The 20,380-nt window shown below is 53.7% G+C and overlaps 1 protein-coding gene across 1 annotated transcript in view; it reads left to right on the forward strand.

Annotated features, from left to right (window-relative positions):
- The first annotated feature begins 12,169 nt into the window (after positions 1 to 12,169).
- Tnni1 (troponin I1, slow skeletal type) overlaps positions 12,170 to 20,380 on the forward strand; it is a 13,060-nt gene continuing 4,849 nt past the window's right edge. Inside the window, exons 1-6 of the mRNA XM_048357072.1 lie at positions 12,170 to 12,222; positions 14,907 to 14,936; positions 15,604 to 15,607; positions 17,630 to 17,671; positions 18,094 to 18,225; positions 19,457 to 19,546. Of these exons, the coding sequence (XP_048213029.1) occupies positions 14,926 to 14,936; positions 15,604 to 15,607; positions 17,630 to 17,671; positions 18,094 to 18,225; positions 19,457 to 19,546 (279 nt within the window). The 5' untranslated portion in view covers positions 12,170 to 12,222; positions 14,907 to 14,925. The remainder of the gene's footprint in view (positions 12,223 to 14,906; positions 14,937 to 15,603; positions 15,608 to 17,629; positions 17,672 to 18,093; positions 18,226 to 19,456; positions 19,547 to 20,380) is intronic.

Consider the following 20,380-nt stretch of genomic DNA (forward strand, 5'->3'; position numbering starts at 1 on the left):
TCAAGGCTTGGGCACTGACTCTGAGCTCTTTCTGCTCAAGGCTAGCATTCTACCACTTTGAGCCACAGCGCCACTTCCAGTTTTCTGTGATTAATTTGGAGATAAGGGTCTCATGGACTTCAATGCTTTGAAACTCCATCCTCAGGTCTCAGCCTTCACAGTAGCTAGGATTCCACGCATGAGCCGCCAGCACCTGGCAAAACTTGTAGTTTTAAAACCAAATATCGTAACCTTAAAATTCGATATCTATATGTCTATAGCCTTAAAGTCTACGTGCTGCTCGTTAGATGACCATTTCCAGTCACTTGGATATAGTTAGCAAGTGCTTAGCCAACATTCTTTCAGAGACTCGGGTATCAGTCAGGTGCCGGTGGGAACACAACCCTGGCCTTGTGCATACTAGGCAAGCACTTTACTACTGAGCTATATATCCTTGGCCCTTGCCACCTTTTATTATTATTTTTGTTATATCTGAATACTATGCACCACACACCTTCATTATATTCGATAAGGATGGTTGGAATGATCCCGCCAACGCCCAGGCTAACATGTGATTGTCAGTGTCATCGACCGCGTGCGGGTGGCATCTTTACAGGACGAGGGTCAGGAGGGCTTGCGCTCGAGGGTCGGCTGGCTCTATGCCATAAATGCACATTGTAAGTACCCGGTCCACGCCCAGTCCCAGCGGCACAAGACGGACGAAGCCAGTGTTGCTGATCGTCAGAACAGCCTTCACGGATCCCTTAGCTTCGAACACTCGCACCCTCTAATGCTGCCTAAAATTCATGTCTGACGGTGTCACCGGCTGACTCATCTTTAGCGGACCCCAATTAAATGCAGGGGGTCCAGGGGCTGTGGTACCTGGCATTCAGACCATAACCATTACCACCTCTACAGCACTCGCAGTTTCCTCAGGTCCGCTCATCCTCGGGCTAGCCCTTAACACCTTAGCAAGAGCAAGCCATCTACAGCCCCCTATGCCCTGTGCTTCCTTATGCCAATCTCCGTTCCTTTGACCTATGGTGCCCTTTCTCCTTGCTTGTCTGACAAACTCCTATACTTCATACAAAACCCAACTAAAGAGTGTGCCCTCTGTGAAGTATCTATTGTGTTTCCTCTTAGGAAACTTGTTTCCTTTTTCAAAAACAACTGCTCCAGTGCTGATTTTGAACCAGGGCTTTGTACATGCTAGCCAATTGCTGTATCATTAAGCTTACAGTTCCAGCCTTGAGTGTGTGTGTGTGTGTGTGTGTGTGTGTGTGTGTGTGTGTGTGTGTGTTGTGACTGGGGCTTGAACTCAGGGCCGGGGTGCTGTCCTTTAGCTTTTTCACTCAAGGCTGGTGCTCTACTACTTAAGCCATTGCTTTTGGTGTGGCTTTGGTGGATAATTAGTGACAAGAGTCTCATGCAGTTTCCTGCTTGGGCTGGCTTCAAACTACGATCCTCAGATCTCAGCCTCCTGAGTAGCTAGGATTACAGGTGTGAACCACCAGAGCCTGGCTCAGCCTGGAAGTACATATACATATATCCAGTCATGGGGCTTGAACTCAAGGCCTGGGCACTGTCCTTGATTCTCTTTATGCTCAAAGCTAGTGCTCTACCACTTGAGCCACAGTGCAACTTGTGGCTTTTTTCTGAGTAGTTTTTTTTTTTTTTAAGAGTTTCGTGGACTTTCCTGCCCAGGCTGACTTTGAACTGAGATCCTTAGATCTCAATCTCCTGAGTAGCTAGGGTTACAGGCGTGAGCCATCGGCACCCAGCTTCAGCCTTGGATTTTAAGGATAGTGCTTTATATAGCCTCAGCCTACCCAGGTTAGGGATCACAGGTATATATCATCATACCCAGCCATCACTTCCTTCTTTTTTTTTTTTTTTTTTTGGCCAGTCCTGGGCCTTGGACTCAGGGCCTAAGCACTGTCCCTGGCTTCTTCCCGCTCAAGGCTAGCACTCTGCCACTTGAGCCACAGCGCCGCTTCTGGCCGTTTTCTTTATATGTGGGGAATATGCTGGGGAATCAAACCTAGGGCCTCGTGTATCCGAGGCAGGCACTCTTGCCACTAGGCTATATCCCCAGCCCCATCACTTCCTTCTTAAGAGTACAGTAAGACACTTACATTATTGCATGCATTACAGCATGTGGGACAGCTCCCTTTTGCCTAGATTTTATTCTGACTCACAAAGAAGTAACATTTGTCAGGTTGGGGGAGGGAGTAGGAGGGGGGAGGGAATAGGAGGTGAATTTCACTCCAGGCTGAACAGCTTGAATGATTTGGAGGTGACTGTACCTGGAGGTAGAGATGTTGGTGAGAGTGGTTGCTACTTTGTTACAGGTTGTGAAACTCTTGGTTCCCTGGATTCCACGGGAGCTCCCATGTCCTTAAATAGTGTAAGCAGGAGCAGCAATTGTCTCCAGAACTCTGCTGCTAAGCAGTCAGGAACCCGTCCACTCCCTCCCTGTGAAGCACCGCCCTCTAGTGTCCCAAGCCTTCTCTACAGGTGCTTGGTTCTTAGGCTCTGCTCTCCTTCGGGGTCACCTTGTCCGGCTCCCCCAGGGAGCAGGGGCTGTAGGTGTCTCTTCTCCAGACAGAGGCCCTCTCAGCCCTTGATGAGAGCTTGCACACATAATACCGCCCTTCCCATCTGTGTTCTTGAATGGGTCCCAGAGGGTCTCTGAGCCCCCTGGAATTTGAGGTGCTCAGGGCTGTCCAAGAATGATACATGTGAATGTTTAGGGATCTCAGAATTTTCCTAAAAAGTTTTATCTTGCCCTCCAATAGTTAAGCAGAACTGCGGGGTCACTTAGCTCCTCAAAGGAACTCCTGGATTGGAAAGATGCACATTCTCCTAGCAGCTAGGTTGAGGTGACCGGGGCACACATGGCAGCGGCTTCCGTCTGAGAGCTTGCATGGGTTCCTCGCCAAGCTCTCGTCCTGATGTGGTTCCGCATGACCTGGTCGTGAACGAGGACGGCTCAGCCAGGGATGGTGGATCAGGGGCCGCGCTGGATTTCTAGAGGAGGTGGAAGGGTTGGAATGGGAGATGGGCCATCCACCTCACAGTCAGCAGGTCACAGGTCACAGGTCTTCTCTCTGGGACTTTTTCTGTGTTTCTACATCCCTTCCTCTTCTGGTGAGGCGCCACCAGGGCTCCCTCTGGTGGCAAGAAAGATAATTGCATCTGCTCTAGGACGAGAAACAGCTTCTGGGAATGAATGGGCCTGGACCTGATGTCTTGAGTTTTCTCCTACAAGATGCATGGGCAGAAGATTCCAAGCAAGGACCACAGTTCTGTGACATTTTGTTAGACCACACAAGCCTCAGAGCTCACTAGCAATGGCCGGTTGCACTCTCGATAACTTAGGTGTTTTTTTTTTAAATGTCTCGATTGTTCCGTTACTGGCTGCCATTTTTCGGGATAAAAATGATACTTTATGTTACTCTTGATTATTTTGTCTTTTTACTTCATGCTATAGCTAATAATGTGGATCAAGATAATAACAATAGTCTGCTAAAAATATAGGACAGTGGCTCTCAGTTTTGAGGTGCAAGACCCCCTTACTGAGAACCCCAAGGGCCTTTTGTTGAAGATTTGTTAATATTTTCAATATGAAAAAATAAAACTGAGTAGTTAAAATTTATTAGGCTATTTAAGAATTTAAAACTATCTTACATGTTAACTTTAAATGCCTTATTATAAACTAGTTATATAAGTACAAGTAGCATACTATTTGTTATAAAATGACAAATTTGTAATAAAATGACAAAATGAATATACCAAGCTGGATGTGTTGGTATATACCTGTAATCTTAATGCTTAGGAGTTTTAAACAGGAGGAGAGTTCAAGGCCAGCCTTGGCTATATGGTGAGACTATCTTAAAAAACAACAACAAAAAACAAACAAGGGCTGGGAATATGGCCTAGTGGCAAAAGAGCTTGCCTCATATACATGAAGCCCTGGGTTTGATTCCCTAGCACCACATATATAGAAAACGACCAGACGTGTCGCTGTGGCTCAAGTGGCAGAGTGCTAGCCTTGAGCAAAAAGAAGCCAGGGGCAGTGCTCAGGCCCTGAATTCAAGGCCCAGGACTGGAAAAAATAAATTTAAAAAAACTCCCCCAAAAGACCCTCTGACCCCAATCTCCAAAGCCCCCCAAACAAAAAGAAATCCCAAATCAAAGAAACAAACTCCTTCATGAAAAACACTCAAATTACCTAATGAGAAAAGAAGCATGGTTTTATATCTTTCTAATTTTTTAATCGGATTTTTTTTTTTTTTTGTTTGGCCAGTCCTGGGGCTTGGACTCAGGGCCTGAGCACTGTCCCTGGCTTCTTTTTGCTCAAGGCTAGCACTCTGCCACTTGAGCCACAGTGCCACTTCTGGCCGTTTTCTGTATATGTGGTGCTGGGGAATCGAACCCAGGGCCTCATGTATACGAGGCAAGCACTCTTGCCACTAGGCCATATCCCCAGCTCCTTTTAATCGGATTTTGAAGCAGATAGTTGGATTCTCATATCCGTTTTGCAGTTAGTCTGTGGTACTATGATTTTTGCTGAAATGAACAAAAGATTATCCAGTCTTATACAGAAATACAGTTGGAAAAGAGAAGTATTTTACCAGCCTTTTCAGAAGTGTGGCTGTTGTTAAGTGCTACATTAAAATTCACCCATGGGTGTTTCTTTCTCTTTTGTGCCATTACTGGGCTTGAACTCAGGGCTTCTCCTTCAAGCAGGGCTTTTTTTGTGTGTGTTCAAGGCTGGTGCTTAACCACTTGAGCCATGCCTTCCTTCTGGCTTCTTGTTGGTTAATTAGTGATGAGAATTTCACAGATTGGTGAGCCTCAGCTGACTTCAAACCTTGGTCCTCAGAGCTCAGCCCCCTGAGGTGCTAGGATTACAGACGTGAGCCACCAGCACCCGGCTTCCTCGGATGTTTCTAGAAGGTGAGCTACCAGGTGCGGCTTCCCACCATATGAGTAACATTTGTCATCACCTCTTACATAAAATTCCATTTGACTCCACAGCATTTTGAATGGATCGTTTGCAAAACAGGAGGTTCCTGAGTTAGATCTTCTGCATGTGGAAGAGTTCATGTATTACCCAACAATGGTAATAGTCACATCCTTGAGGCTAGGAATGGAGCTCAGGGGTAGAACACTTGCCTAGCATGTGCAAGGCCCTGGGCTTGTTCCACCGCCAGCATCACAAGAAAACAGCAGCACCGACACCTACACCTTCACACACACCCCCCACCCCGATTTCATCTGAGAGGGCTTCACGTGTCTGTCTAGCTTACACTGGCTGATCAAAGCTTCCCACCATTCAGTTTTGCTTGAAAGCTTGCATTTGAGAATGGGCAACAAATAGTCTCACCTGTGTTCTTCAAAGTGCTGGCCTTAAGCTTGCTACCGTGGGAGAAAAATCTCTCCCAGTACGGAAGGTCCTTCAAGTCACAAGAAACGTGGGTGATGGACCCCCAGCCGCGAGCCCGCGTGCCACTGTGGTGTGGGTTACTCGACTGGAGACAGCCGACATCTTAAGGAAAACTGGCTTTCCCGCAGAGAGGAAGGGCTGGGGCTGCATTCAGAAGGAGGCCATGGAGCGACTGAAGAGTGTTATCAGCTTCCTCCCCACTCTGCCCTGCATGGAAAAGGTGGGAGTCCCTTGGAGGAGATTCGGGGTTCAGGAGAGGGTCTCCCATACTGGCTGGGGTCCTGAGAAGGAACTTGGTTATCTCCCCTGACTCCGGAGGCCCCTCCCTGGCCCCTGCAACTTCTTCATGGAGTGAGGCAGGAGGAGCCCGGGGCTGGACAGACAGAGAAGAAGGCTGAAATCCTTGGGGTCCTCCGGTTTGGAGGGGACTGGAGAGGGAGACAGGCTGAGAGGTTAGTAGACACCGGCTCCTCCCTGGCACCGTGACCCCAGCGGAGCCAGGCATGGGAGGGGGTGGTCATTGTTGAGGAGCTAAGTTTAACCACAAAGGCCTGGCTGCCCAGCTGTTGTTTCTTTGTTTGCCCAGGCACATTGTTGGAGGGGAGATCGGGTCATCCCCTAGGTCAAGGGCAGAAGGAGGAAGGGACAGCTGGTACCAAGATGGCCTCCCAGTCGGCCTTTCCCTCTGCCCTTGCCTCTGAGCGAGTCCGTATCTCAGGACCCTGAGCAATTCCTGCCCTGCCCCTGCCCTGGCTAAGGGGTTGCTCTCCGTGTGAGCTACATAAGTGTTTGTTTACTCAGTGAGCCCTTGCTGGGCACCTACTATGTGTCGGTACCTACTACAGTGCCCTTGTCCAAGGACAGGAAGGAGTGGGGTCGTCCTGACAATCCAGTTTCTCCCAGACTAGCAAACAGATGACGTCAGAATTGTGGGGGAAGTAGAAGGGAAGATGGGCCTGGGGGGGCTGAGGGCCTGGAGGAGGGGCTGCGTACCCAGTCAGGGTGGGCGGGAAGGCAGAGACCTGGAGGCAGGCCGGGGGTAGGTGGAGGGAGGGGTGGGCTTCTCTAGGAACTGGGAGCTGGAGGCTTGGCAAGCCAGGAAGACCGGGTTGTGTCTTTGCCATTAAAGTCCCTTCTGGAGATAGTTCAGGCTGCAGGCTGTAGGATGGAGGGGTGGGGAGTGGGGCTTGGGATCCTGAGAAAAGATGGTGCAAGGTGGATCTGGGCATGGGGGGGGGGTGCCGGGGTGGCTCAAGCAGGAGAAGCAGGATAGGAGAGCGGGCTGGGACAGCCCCTCGCCCCTGCTCCCTCTCCAGCTCCTCCTGGTATCAGGGATTGCAGCGTGGAAAGCCTCCCCGCGCAGGAGGCTGAGGTCTGAGGTTGTTGGGCAAAGCCAGGAACGTTTGTGGGACTCGTAACGTCTGATGAACCATCAAAAGGCCAGGAGTGGCGGTGCGGCCTGCGTGCTAGAGCACTGGCCTTGAAGGACAAAGCCAAGCGTGAGTGGGAGGCCCCAAGTTCAAGCCCCAGAACCAGACACACACACACACACACACACACACGTGGCTAAACACCACTGCTACATGGCCATGGAACTCAAACCATCACTTAGGGGTTTTTTTTAGGCCCAAGGCTGGGACTCCAACTCAGTACCTGATGCTCTTGCTCATTAGCCAGTGCTCCGTCAGCTGAGCCACGCTGCCAATCCCTCTTCTTCAGTTGTTGGAATGACCTGTAATCCTAGCTACTCAGAAGGCTGAGATCTGAGGCTCACAGACAGAAAAGTCGGCGAGACTTTTATCTGCCTGGAAGACAGAAGTGGAGCTGTGGCTTAAGTGGTAGAGTGTTAACCTTGAGCAGAAAAGCCAAGCAAGAATGCCCTAAGTTCAAACACTGGCACACACACACACTCACACACACACACACATACTCACACACACACACACACACGTTGGAATGAATTATGGAGCTTTGAGACCTAAGTCTGGTCCATACTAAATTCCTGATAGAAGCTGAAGCTGACAATATTAAATAAACATGAATGTATTTATTGAACACGTGCTATGTCCTCTACCTAGGGCTGTTACCAGGAACTCGGGTGCCTCTTCCTTTACTGTGCGATGTTGGTGAGCCCCATTTCCTCTTGGGTGAAATGAGGGGGCAGCAGGGCGTACCTCCGAGTGACAGTCCCTCCAACAACAACACACCTTGTCACACACTCACTACGAGCCAGACCTGGGCCAGGCCCTTTGTACACACGAAGCCTCAGCGCCTTCTGAGCTATGCACTATTATTATCTCCATTTCACAGACCAGGACATGGGGTCTCGGATGGGGCAAACTGCTCAGGTGACACCAGAGCGGTCATCTAGCAGGTGGCAGAGCTGCCTGCTTCCAAGACGGTGTTGATTCAGTGCGCTGGGCTGCGTCTCCATTGCCACTGACCTTCATGGTGAGCCTAACTCGTGGCAGGAAATCTAGGGCTTTGGTTTCCTGCGCTCTAGCCTCTTCTGTCCCATCCCTTCCCTTCCCCTCTTCCTCTGGGTCGGCCGCACATACATGGCCCTGATCCAGGGACGGGGGAGGGGTGAGGGTCCCTGGGACCCAGCAGTGGGGGATGGCCTGGCGGCTGGTGGCCTGGGCCTTGTCACTTGCTAATTTCGGCTCCTCAGCTTCCCAGACAATGTCAGGCCTGATGGGTGACAGCCACTGAGGTGACGCCCTGGCGCCACAATTTATGGCCTTACAAGGCTTAACTCTTCTGGCCACAGACTTCCTTCCTGGGCCCTGTGGCCTTTCAAGCCCTGGAAGGGACAAGGTTGACACAGGAAGCCAGTGCCAGGTCAGGCTGGAGCTGCCCTGCCTTCTTGTCTCACCAATTCCATCCGTCCTGACGTCCTAGACTTGCCCCTTCCCCTGGGGTTGGATTGGCAAGCCCTGGTCCTCGGCAAACCTTCGTCCTGCTGACGCTTTCCTCTTGGAAATGGGCCCATCATTCCCCTTGGAGCTGGGCAGCCATAGAAGCTCCAACACAGAGGTCCTTCTCTGAGACCAACATCTGGTTAAGCCCACCTCTGATTCTCCCTGGACTCAGAGAGAGAGAGAGAGAGAGAGAGAGAGAGAGAGAGAGAGAGAGAGAGAGAGAGAGAGAGAGAGAGAGAGAGAGAGAGAGTGTGTGCCACTCTAGGCTTGAATTCAGGATCTGCATGCTGTTCCTGAATTTTTTTTTGGCCTTTTTGCTCAAATGTAGCACTCTAGAGTGAGCCACACCTCCACGTTCAGCTTTTTGGTGGTTAATGGGTGGTAGGAGTCTCATGGATTTTCCTGCCTTGGCTGGCTTTGAACCCTGATCCTCAGATATCAGCCTCCAGAGTAGCCAGGATGCCAGGCAGGAGCCACCCCATCCCCATCTCTGTGGACTTTTAGAAAGAGGCTGAGAGCAGACCGCCCGCTCCCTGTTTAGAGGTCAGGCTCAGCCTTGGGTCACACCCTTCACCCAGTTTACAACGAAGCCCGGCTTCCCGGAGGACGAGGCAGGGCTGCGTCCGTTTGGCTGCGCGCCTGCATTTAGGTGAGGACCTAGGTCTGCAGTTGGGTCAGGGGTGAGGCCGGTACAGGGGTTGGAGGTGGAGCTGAGCTGCGCTTGGGCTCACTGGTTCAGAACAGTCCAGGGCAAGGCGATAGAGCTGGGTCAGACATTAGAACAGTTGCAGCTAGTATTTTGTGTGCAGTGTGCGAAGTGGGTTGGGAGAGGGCGAACACCTCAGGAACGCGAAGAGAGAGAGTGGAGACCGGGAAGCTGAAGGTTCTAGGTGAGCACTAGGTACACGTTAGAGCATCATCTCTCTCATGTTAGTGGCTGCAGGGCAGGAGAGGGGCCGCCCTGGGTCTGAAGGGCTGAGCCCACCAGCAGGGGGCGCTGCCCTCCGAGATTTACACCAAGGGCACCTGTCAGCCTCAGTGTCTATTCATATTAAAAGCAAGGACAGGGTTATGTTAGGATCAGAAAGAGAGAAGCAGTGGGATTCGTAGTAGACTCACATGAAAGTCAGAGAAGTGTTGGCTTCGGGGTAGCATAACAGGGCGTAACGGAGCTGGGAGCTAGGGCACACAACTAGGAACGGAAGATCTTCCTCCTCTGGCAAGCTGGGGCCCCTCTCAGAAAGATGGGGAAAGCTGGGCCCTCCTTGGGAAAGCGTGGGGCTCCACTTTAAGAGTAGCCCGGCCCTGAGAACGTCCCACCTGGGCTGGTTCTTCTCCCTGGCCTTGTCAAGCCTCCTGATTTCTTGGCTTGAGATCTGGGGCCCAGAAAGGCACTGGAGAGAGGATTCGTTTCTTTATTGCTGCTATAACAAATCACTACAGGCTCCGTGATTCAAAATCACACAGGTTTGTTATCTTACGGTTCTGGAGGGTCACGGCTGAAAGGTGAGGCGTGTCTGCGTTCCTTGGTTCATGGTTATTTCTTCTCCCTTGAAGGCCATCATAATCGCATCTTCTCTCCCCTTCGACCTCTGCTTCCTTTTCTGGATCTTCTACCAACATTGACCTCCCGCTTCAGGCTTGCAAAGACTCTTGTGATTTGATGGGCCCACCCAGATAATCAGGGCGGTTCTTCCTCCTCGATTCAATCACACCGACCGTGCGTTCTTTTGCTATACAAGACACCATCTTCACAGTTTCATTAGGACATGGGCATGTGCCCCGAGGAGGAGGAAAGGCAGGAGGCAGGAGAAAGACCACAGAGACACACTGAGCAAAGAAGAGTGAGCATGGTTGAGGAGCAGAGCCGTCCCCTGGGGTCCCTCGGCTGGGTGGGGGCACCCTCCCTCCCTCCAGAGAACACAGGGTTGCAGATGGCTCCTGGAGGCTTGCTACCCTCCACGGACACAGGTGGGGTGGGAAGATGGATGGGCTTAAGGATAAGAGGGTGCAATGGTACTATTTTTAAAGGACACTTCTGAGCATCAGCCGGACAGAGGTTCGGCAGAAGGCAGCATACTGGTGGCAAAGCCATCCCTCTCTCTGTACCGGAACTAGAAGCACGAGTCTGGTAAGACCGGAGAGTGGAGAGCTGGGCTCCAGAAACCACATGTGATTGGAGGGTGGTGGAATCAGACACTGGGACCCAGGACAAGATATCCAGGCCCCACTCTGTCCAGTCAGAGGATGACTCTCAACCCAAGACCCTTGGAGTTCAAAGCCTCATGGTTTCTGCAGAGGTCAGGACCCCTGGGTGGATTGCATTTGCCAAATACAGCTGCAAATACATTTGGTCACCTAATTTTTAGGTTTGCTTTGGCACCTTCCTTCCTTCCTTCCTTCCTTCCTTCCTTCCTTCCTTCCTTCCTTCCTTCCTTCCTTCCTCCCTCCTCCTCCTTCCCTCCTCCTTCCTCCCTTCCTTCCTTCCCTTCCTCCCTCCTTCCTCCCTTCCTCCCTTCCTCCCTTCCTCCCTCCCTTCCTCCCTTCCTCCCTCCCTCCCTTCCTTCCTTCCTGTCTGGAGCCAGAGTAGCTGGGGGGCGGGGGAGGGGGGAGGCATCAGCCACCAGCACCCAGCTGGTGCTTTTATTCTTTTGTGCTTTTATTTATCAATATATTATTTCCCTTTTTTTGGCCATATTGATAATTTCTCCTAGGAAAATGTTAAGAGTCTTATAAGAAAGTTACTGTATATAATATAACCGTCTAAAGCCAATGCAGTAAACTCCAGCAAACCTATCCTTTAGCCCCCAGATTCCTCCTCGGACCCCAGACTCCTCCCAGACCCCATCCTTTAACTGGCAGCCTCCTAGCACCGAGACCAGAACAGGACTGAAGCCACCTCTGCTGGGCAGTAGAATGTCAGTGTCCACAGGGCCTTTTCCCCCTGTGGGCACTGGGCATGGTCACCCCTGTCCACGAGCTGCTCCCTCCCCAGCTGAGGGTGTGGTCAGTGTTCCTCCTGTCCTGAGGCTTACGGGGCCCCTTCCTGACCTTCCAGAGGGGTCAGGGTCCTGTCTGCCCTGCCCCAGCCTGGGCTCCTGGCCCATGACATGACCGACTATAATAGCCGCAGGATTAACATAGCAGGCATTGTCTTTCTCTGACTATAGGCTGGGTATTATGTGTTCATCAACAGTCCTAAAAATACCCGGCCGACAGGTGTGGCCCCGGGCCTCCTGGACTCAGCTGGCCTCTGGTGAGAGAGGAAGATTAGGCCGGGAGAGGCGAGTTACGTCTCCCTGAGTTCTGCGCCCGAGATGATGTGGAAACCTGGACTCCCGGAGGCCCACCTGGAGGGGGTGTGGCGTGCCTGCCGTTTCTCAGACGGGCACAAGTGTGTCCCGGTAGTCACCGCTGGCTCTGGGACATGCTTCCCAGCCGCCTCCCGTCCTCTGAGCACCAGAGCCACCAATCAGCCCCGAAAGTCTTGCACCTTCTGGGGCTCAGCCTGATGCCTCCCTTACCCCGGCCCCCACCTGCCCCTCTAGGCTCCCTTTATGCTCCTTTGTGTCCCCTCTCTGCTCAGTCCTCATGACCCAGTCTAGCTGTTCCCTTCCCTCCACCCCAGGTGGGTACAGGAGTGTGTGTGTGTGTGTGTGTGTGTGTGTGTGTGCACGCCTGTGGTGTGCAGTGCGCCACTGTCCTGTGAGGGGCGGGGGTGGGGGGAGGGCGTGGGGAGGAGGGGCGGTAGAGGGGCCGCGGGCCGTTCTATTTTTACTGGCCAGTTGCCTTTGGCCGCGGTTTTCATAGCCTGCCCTCGGCGCGCTCCCCACACGCTGTAGTCTGCAGGGAGGCTCGGGACGGAAGGAGGTGAGTGTCTGGAGCCCGGCTGGAGGGAAGCCGGGGGCTTTTGTTTAAGGAGGCGCTGAGGTCTTGGAGCTGGCCAGCGTTTCTTCCCTGTGGAAGTGGGTCTGTTGGGTGGACCTCCTCCAAGTCCTCCCAGCCTCCTGTCCTGTGGAATGCCATCCTTCCTGCAGGACACCTCCAGCCCCAGAGTCAGGGGCAGAAAGCAGAGCCCAGTGGGTCACCGTCTCTCGAGAGACAGACCCAGGCAGACGTAGAGGGACAGGGTACCTGGGGGGAGGGGGGGTGGCACTGGGGATGGGCATGGGGAGAGAGAGGGGCTGTGCTAGGATGTTCAGGAGGGGCCGGATGAGCATGTGTGAGAAAGGGATCCAAGGTGTATGAGTCCCCAGGACCCAGGGCTCCATAACCCCCCCCCCCGCACCCCCCCCCCCGGTCAAGCAACCCATTTGGTCCCTTTGGTCTTTGTCTTTGAGGGGCACCTCAGCTCCCTTTGTCCTGTATAGTGTCCCCCAGGAGGTGAAGGTGAGCCTCGATCCTTCTTCGCGACTCCAGGATCTGAGGCGTGGAAGGCCAGGTGTTGAGGGGTGCCCGCTCTTCTTGTGGGGAGGCAGATGGAGACAGCATGGGGGGTGGGATCCCATCAGCTAGGTCTCTGTAAGGGTGGGATTGGGGTTGGGGGTAGCCTCTGAGGTGGGAGGAAAGCAGCTCACCCCCCAAGGTGTGTGTGTGTGGGGGGGGGGGGGTCACAGTTCCTACACTAAGTTCTGTTCAGGATCTGAGGAGGGTTGTGGCAGGCAGCCAGGGTCGTGGGCTTGGGAGTCCAGCTTTGTTAGTGAAGACGGAGATGTCCTTGAACTGGACCCAAGGTCAGGGGTGGGGAGCAGGGGTACAGCATGAGCCTAAGTATTTGTGTCACCTACGAGGCGTGTCAAGAGGTCCGTTCTTTATCCCCCGCCCCCTCTCTCTCACGCACACAGTCGTATGTATGCTTGCACTCACACGCTCAGCTTTCATCCCAGGGTCTAGTTGATGGATCTGTCCACCCCTCACCCCCCAGGATCAGGGTCGGGTTTTGCAGGCCCCAGAGCCTCTGCCCCTCCCTGGCGTCGGGGAGTTGCTATCTTCTTGCTCTGCACTCGCAGTGAACGTGGAATCCGCTCTCAAGCCTCCTATCCGCCCCTATCTACACCCTGGCTTCTTATCAGGCCTCTGCTTCTTTTCCACAAAGCCTGTCAAGGGGTCCTGTCTGGTGGGTGTCAGTGCACAGGCCAACGCTGACACGGGACCCCTGGGCCTGGCATTTGTCAGGGGGGAGCTTGGCAGGAGGCCTTGCGGGCCCTAGCAGGTGGGCCCCCCCCGCACTGGCGACAGTGGATCTGAGGGACAGAGGGGGGGCCCACTGAGGGTGAGGCACAGCCCAGGAGACAGGACGCTCCCCGGAGGCTGGCATCCCCAGAGCAAAGACACCCGTCGGGGGGGGGGGGGCTAGCCGTTCTTTGGATTTCCTCAGTGTCTTCAGAGGAGCAGAGCTCTTGAGTAAGCAACTGCTTATAAAATCTAATTTCAGCCAAGCATGTGGGGAATGCAGGCATTGCTTCCCCACCTCTCCCTCTGTGCCCCATGGAGACAGCTGAGACTCCGGGGGTCCCCCTCCCTCCCTCCCTTCCACCTGCTCCCCCTCCGGCCTCTCCCGACTAAGGCAGAGGCTCTCTGATGGGAGGGGGCAGTTGGAGAGGAGGCACAGCCTGGGCACGGGCCGGAATGGAGCTCTCAGTCAGCAGCAAGCGTCAGATGTCGCTGCAATCCCGGTTCTCGAATCAAGTCCAAGCTGCCACGGTCGACCTCCACACGCAGCCTTGCCCTGCGCCTCGGGCCTCCCACCCCACAGCTGTCACCCAGCCGGGGCTTCCCGGCCCCGCCTTGCGCACTGCTTCCTACCCGGGTTGACTCCCCCTCTCCCCAAGGTGCGCAACCCTTCCTCTGTCTCTCCTGACGCGCGTTAGGTTGGGCTCCAGGAAGACGGAGGGCCAGAGTTTGGTCTTCTACAGTCTTCCCTCCCCGGGTCCCGGCGTTCACCTGTCAGGGCCTCTGCCTGTGCTCCACATCAAAATGTCTTCACACTGGTGGGCAACCAGGCCCACCAGGGCCATTCTGCCCAAGCCCCTGAGCTTATTTTGCCTCCAAGGAAAAAATCTGCTGTGAACAAAGACCCAAGAGTGGTAAAACCACTTACCCTGTCCCTAAATTTGCAGAGAAAAACGGGTCCAGGAGTGGGTAAACACAGTGAGTCCAACAGGGCTCCCTGCCTCCCGGATGAACCACGCTGTTCCACTCACTTTAACCCTCCTTCTCCAAGTCTCGCTGACAAGATGAAGTCTACAGTCAGTGTGCTCCAGGCCCCCAAGTGTGGGCCCTGTCTTTGCTTCCTAACCTTGTTTCCTGTGGTGTTCTGTTCTGTTGCCCGGTGGGGGTCATGGGCTTTGGGCCGATGCATTCTGTATGTTTTAAGCAAACAGTGCCGGTTGGGGGCTCTAGCTCGCCGATCCCTGCCTGGCTGGAGTCTCTGATGTCAGATTCCTTCTTTCTGCCGCCCTACTCAGGCTGTGCTGCTCACCCTGGAGCTGCTGCCTGGCTGGGTGGGCGCAGAAGGCACAGCTTCCCCAATTAATAACCCGCTTCGCCCCCAGGTGCTGTCCAGCCGCCACCATGCCGGAAGTGTAAGTTGTTTCCCCCTCCCCCCGGGCTCCTCATGCTGCACACTTGGGGTCCCTAGCTGAGGACCGTGCTCAACCCCAAGCGGCTCCCAGATCCTAAGACAGGGATGGTCCTGGGTGCCTGGACCACTAGGTGCCCTCCCCCCCCCCCCGCCCCCAAGCGACCAGGCATCCTCCTAGCTAGCCATTGAGCAGAGCTCCCGGTCCCAGGAGGCCCTGGGAGACGTTAATGGCCTGGGCTTCCGAGTTGGCTTGTCTGCACTGACCTGCCCAACTGCGCATGTGCCCGGCCGCCGTGTCACCTGGGCCTGACAGGTGAGGCTTTGAGGATTCACCCATGAGCTCGGAGATGGAAGCTTTCGAGTCACCACGACCTCTGGCAAGGCTCGCTTGGCTTCCCACCAAGTTCCCCAACCTCCAATGACCCCTTTCCAACAGGGACATTCAGGGACCCAAAGGGGGGGGGGTGGGCTTTTATCCTCTTCTGCCGGAACCCTCACCCCGGTCCTCCTGCTGGATTCTGAGTCCTTTCCGGCACGCGCTCATCCCCTGCCCCACCCACCCTAAGCTGTCCGCGGCCCCCCCGCTCCTGCATACGCACTCTACTGTGTTCACACTTGCTCTGTGCTCTGCTCTCCTCCCATGTCCTGCCTGTGGCGGATGCCTGAAGTGAGGTAAGTGATATTTGGGGGTGTCTCTGTGCTGGTTAGCTCTTCAGACTGGTAAAGGTGGGGGTGGGTATCTGAGGAGAAGGGAGAAGTTGGGTCAAGGCCAAGGTGTGTGTGTGTCGGGGGTGGGGTGGATTTCCAGGAGAATAAGAACCTTGGGTGAGAAGATTCTGGATGCAGGGAGTTGCCACCCCAGTGTATAATGGGCCCGGGGCTAGGGTTACATGCCATGTGACACCCTACTGCCCCTGGGTTCAAGTTCTCCCTTACCTGCTCTGAAAGCTTTATTTCATGCCTGAAGGCTCCATTCTGTCCTTTCAAAGCCATACCTGAAGAGCCAGGGTTAGGACCAAATATGGAGGGGGGAGCCAAGATGGGTTCTAAGCTTTCCTTCAGGTCAGACACAGCACTTCTGCCCTGAGGGTGTACTCAGGCCGCGGTGAACGCCATGTTCAGCGTGTATGCAGCCCAGGGATGGGGCTACGGGGAAAGGCTGGGGACTCGGGACAGCCAGGGTGGGAATGCGCGGTCTTGATGGAGGGGGACACATGGCCCGGAGATTCCCAGGGAGAAACCAGTGTGTTACTCTTCAGTAGTCGTGTGACTCTCAGAGTTGTGCTGTGATTCCGAAGTGAGTCCCCACTGACAGATGGGCACACGAGGTGGCCATCAGCACGGGGAATGGTGGAGAAACAAGGCTGCGACGGGATACTGGCCAGGGGTACCGCCCAGTGTGCAAACACGGGCAGCGATGGCTATGCCAACAGGCCAGTTCTTTCAAAGGTGTACCCTTCTGAGGTGCTGCAGAAATCTAGGCTTTCGGAGATGAAACGACAAACTACCCTGAACAGTCTTATGAGAAGTGCATGTTCTGATTGGGGTGTGGTGGCGTATGCCTGTAATCCCAGCACTTCGGAGGCTCAGGCAGGTGGATTTAAAGTGTGAGGCCAGATGGGGCTACATAGAGAGTTTAAGGCCAGGTGATATATGGAGAAACCCTGTTTCAAAAACAAAAACAAAACAAAAAGGTAGACATTACACGTGTTAAAGCTCATTCATTGTCTCCCACAACTGTTCTCTTGGTCATTTCTATGTATTTACACGACAGTCACAAAGGAGATCTCTGCTTCTGCCCAGAGTACAGCATCTTAGAAGCAGGCAGGATGCTCTTGGGGACCAGCAAGAAGAGCCTGCCTATGGCGAGCAGAGACATGGGGCTCAAGGTAGCACAGGCTCATTCGTTAGTTATGGGAAGCTCTGTGACCTTCACAACTGCTGAGGGGCCATTGCTACAGGGCTGGTGCTCACTAAGATCTATCAGAAGGTAATTGGTAGAAGTAGAGCTGTGGTTCAAGTGGTAGAGCACCAACCTTGAGGGAAAAAGCTAAGCATGATCAAGACACCCCAAGTTCAAGTACTAGCACGCACGTGTGCATGCACACACATACACAGAGATAACTAGTTAGCAAGAATATGTCTATTAATTTGATAAGACGAGAAAAACATCTTTGTATCTTAGACTTATGTGGATATTAACATGTGAAAACATCTTCATGTCTCATGATATGCTTCATTTATTTGGGCAGTTCATAGCTTGTCCCTGGTTTGACAGAGTGTCTAGGTAATGCTACATTACCACCCAGAGACTAACGTGGGTATTGCTTTTAGGCTTTTCAAGGATCTGTATATCTGTGCTCTTGCGTGATCTGTAATAACTCTGTGAACAAAGGAAGGCAGCTATCAGCCTCCCGTCTACAGATGGCCGGCTGCCCCTGAGGCCATTTGTCCTGCATTGTCTTTTGGGGTCCCAACAGCAGCAAAGCCAGTGAGGAGGGTAGGTTTAGGCCTTAGGTCAAAGTAGCTGACCTCAGCGTTCTCTGAATTTGAGGAATTATATTTAGAAATTCTATTCATTTGAAGAATGATATCATCCTAAGGTGAAACCTTGGTGTTATTGTCTTAGTTTGGACCACAATTATAATCTTTCTCCTTCCTTTCTTCTCTCTCTCTCTCTCCTTTTCATCTCAGAGGAAATCCAAGATCACTGCCTCACGAAAACTCATGCTGAAGGTGAGGCTGGGTGCTACCCTAAGGTGGAGGGGGGTCTAGGAGAGATAGGGGTGCTCCACGGTGGAGGGGAGGCAGTGGTGGGAGCTCCCAGCTCTAGGACTTACAAGGTGTTCTTCCCTTTCACGTTCGCAGTCTTGGTAACTAGTGCAGATTGAGGGGCTAGAGGGTCAGGGAGGGGAAAGGAAGCAGACAGAGCCAAAAGCCAGAGAACCGGGAGGTGGGTGGCCCGCTCTGAGCCTGAAAGGTCGCAGAGACCGGCCTGGAGGTGGGAAGAAGCCTCTTGGGAGGCAGAGAAAGGTGCAAGCACACACACACACACACACCTGCCTGTACCCACTACACACGCTGCCACACCAAGCAAAGCTGTTGGAGCTGGCCCAGCCGGGTGGGGACACTTGGCTCAGCGGGTGTGTCCTGTGCAGAGCCTGATGCTGGCCAAGGCCAAGGAGTGCTGGGAGCAGGAGCACGAGGAGCGCGAGGCCGAGAAGGAGCGCTACCTGGCGGAGCGCATCCCCACGCTGCAGACCCGCGGCCTGTCGCTGAGCGCCCTGCAGGTGAGCCCGGCGGCGGGAGGGGCGGGGCCTGGGGGCGTGGCCTCCACGCAGGGGGCGTGGCACGGCGGCAGGGCATCCACGCAGGGCGCAGGGCCCCCGTCAGGTGCTCCGAGCTCTGGAGGCTTTCTTCAGGCGGGGCAGCGAGTCTTAGAGCGGAGAAGGGAACTTGCTGAGACTAGGAACAGCCTGGGATCAGGCTTCACGTCAGCCAGTGGGACGGCACGGAGCCGGGGGGTGTGGGCGGGACTCTGAGGTACATTAGCCAATGAGATGGCAGTAAGGGGTTTTGTGGGCGGGATCTGGCTTCACGTCAGCCAGTGGGACGGCACGGAGCCGCGGTGTGGGCGGGACTCTGAGGTACCTTAGCCATCGAGATGGCAGGAAGGGGTTTTGTGGGCGGGGATCTGGCTTCACGCCAGCCAGTGGGACGGCACGGAGCCGCGGTGTGGGCGGGACTCTGGGAAGGCTCATTTTTTGCACATTTTTTCCTGAGGAGGAGAAACGTTGTAATAGTTTAAGTGATAGAAATTGTGGCGAAAAGCGATTGTATGGGAAGTTATGAAATGCTACCCACGGTAGTAGCGGTTACTAGTTATTTTTATTTATTATTTGGCTGTTAGGTAATTTTTTTTCCCCATACAGGGTCTTGCTATGTAGTTTCTAGTTAATACATAATTTTCAAAATTTCCACATCTAACTTATCATTACCTTTATGATCAGCAAAGTGGGCAGGCTCTCTTTTCTTTTGTTCTTTCTTCCTTTCGACCTATAATCCTAGCTACTGAGGAAGCTGAGCTCTGAGGATGGAGGTTGGAAGTAGTCATCAGCCGGCACAGGAAGGTCCTCGAGACTCTCATCTCCAGTTAACCATTAAAAAAAAGAAAGAAAGAAGTGTAGATGTAGCTTAAGTGGTGGAGTGTTAGCATTGAATGGAAAATGCCAAATGAAAGCTCAAGGCCCTGAGTTCAGCTTTAGTTCTCATTCTCTCTCTCTCTCTCTCTCTCTCTCTCTCTCTCTCTCTCTCTCTCTCTCTCTCTCTCTCTCTCTCTCTTTCCCTCTCTCCCTCTCTCATACACACACAACAAGTAAAACAAGAAGGAAGACAAAGGACCCACAATTAGAACCTCTGAGTAAAGAGGTTCTGAGAATGGAGGCTGAGGAGATAGTGGCTATGTGCACCTCTTCTCTACTCCCAGCCCCTCAATCTCCCCCCTTCCATCCTCCCCCCCAGGACCTGTGCCGGGAGCTGCATGCGAAGGTGGAGGTGGTGGACGAGGAGCGTTACGACATTGAGGCTAAATGCCTTCACAACACCAGGGAGGTGAGCTGAGGCAGGGGTTTGCTGGACCGGGCTGGGCTGGGCTGGGCTGGGGAGAGGGGGTGTCGCCTAGGAGAGGCAGGGAAGGCACTGTTGTCCCCCTCTCCTGTCTCCTGCGTAGCCTGGGAGGTGGCCACTCAGTAGGAAGCTCTGCTTCTCCACCCTAGCCCCACAGGGCTGGAGATGGGCCTGGAGGATAATTACACATGAGAAGCACAAACTTCCTCCCCACCCGCCACGTGGCCACTTCAGAAAGCTGTCTTCTTTACTCACCCACACAAGTAGTCAGATGCCCACTAATGACACCTTACCTCTGTGAAGGGCTTTCATGGTGCATCTCCCTTTGATCCTCCCTGCACTGTGGGTGTGGTGTTGGGGGGCGGGCGGGGGGAGGAGTTGTTACGTGCACCTTGCAGATGAGGACACTGGGCTTTAGAGAGCCTAAGAACTCAGCCCAGGTCTCATTCTAAGGGTCCTGGCACCCATGCTGCTTTCTGACTCCCATTCCAGTGCTCAGAATTCTTTCACGTGCAGGCCTGGCTCCGCGAGGCGGGCAGGGGAGAGCAGGACTCCTGCTGGCGGGCCGCGTCCGTGAGCTCGCGTTGAGAGGAGATGAGGGGGGACCACTCAAGTCACTGTCCACCTTCCCACTTCTGCCCCCCAGGGATGATCTGTGGATTACTAAGCTGCCGAGATTCCCTCCAGAAATCACACCCTGGCAGTTCCTCCCCTGGCTTAGGGACTGGGCTTTTTCTACTTGCTAGACACAGATGAATTGCTGTGAAGGCCTCTTGGGCAGGAACCAGCTGGAAGCAAGATTTCAGGCCTCAAGAACAA

The sequence above is a fragment of the Perognathus longimembris genome, chromosome 11, assembly GCF_023159225.1.
Source record: "Perognathus longimembris pacificus isolate PPM17 chromosome 11, ASM2315922v1, whole genome shotgun sequence".
NCBI lineage: Eukaryota > Metazoa > Chordata > Mammalia > Rodentia > Heteromyidae > Perognathus > Perognathus longimembris.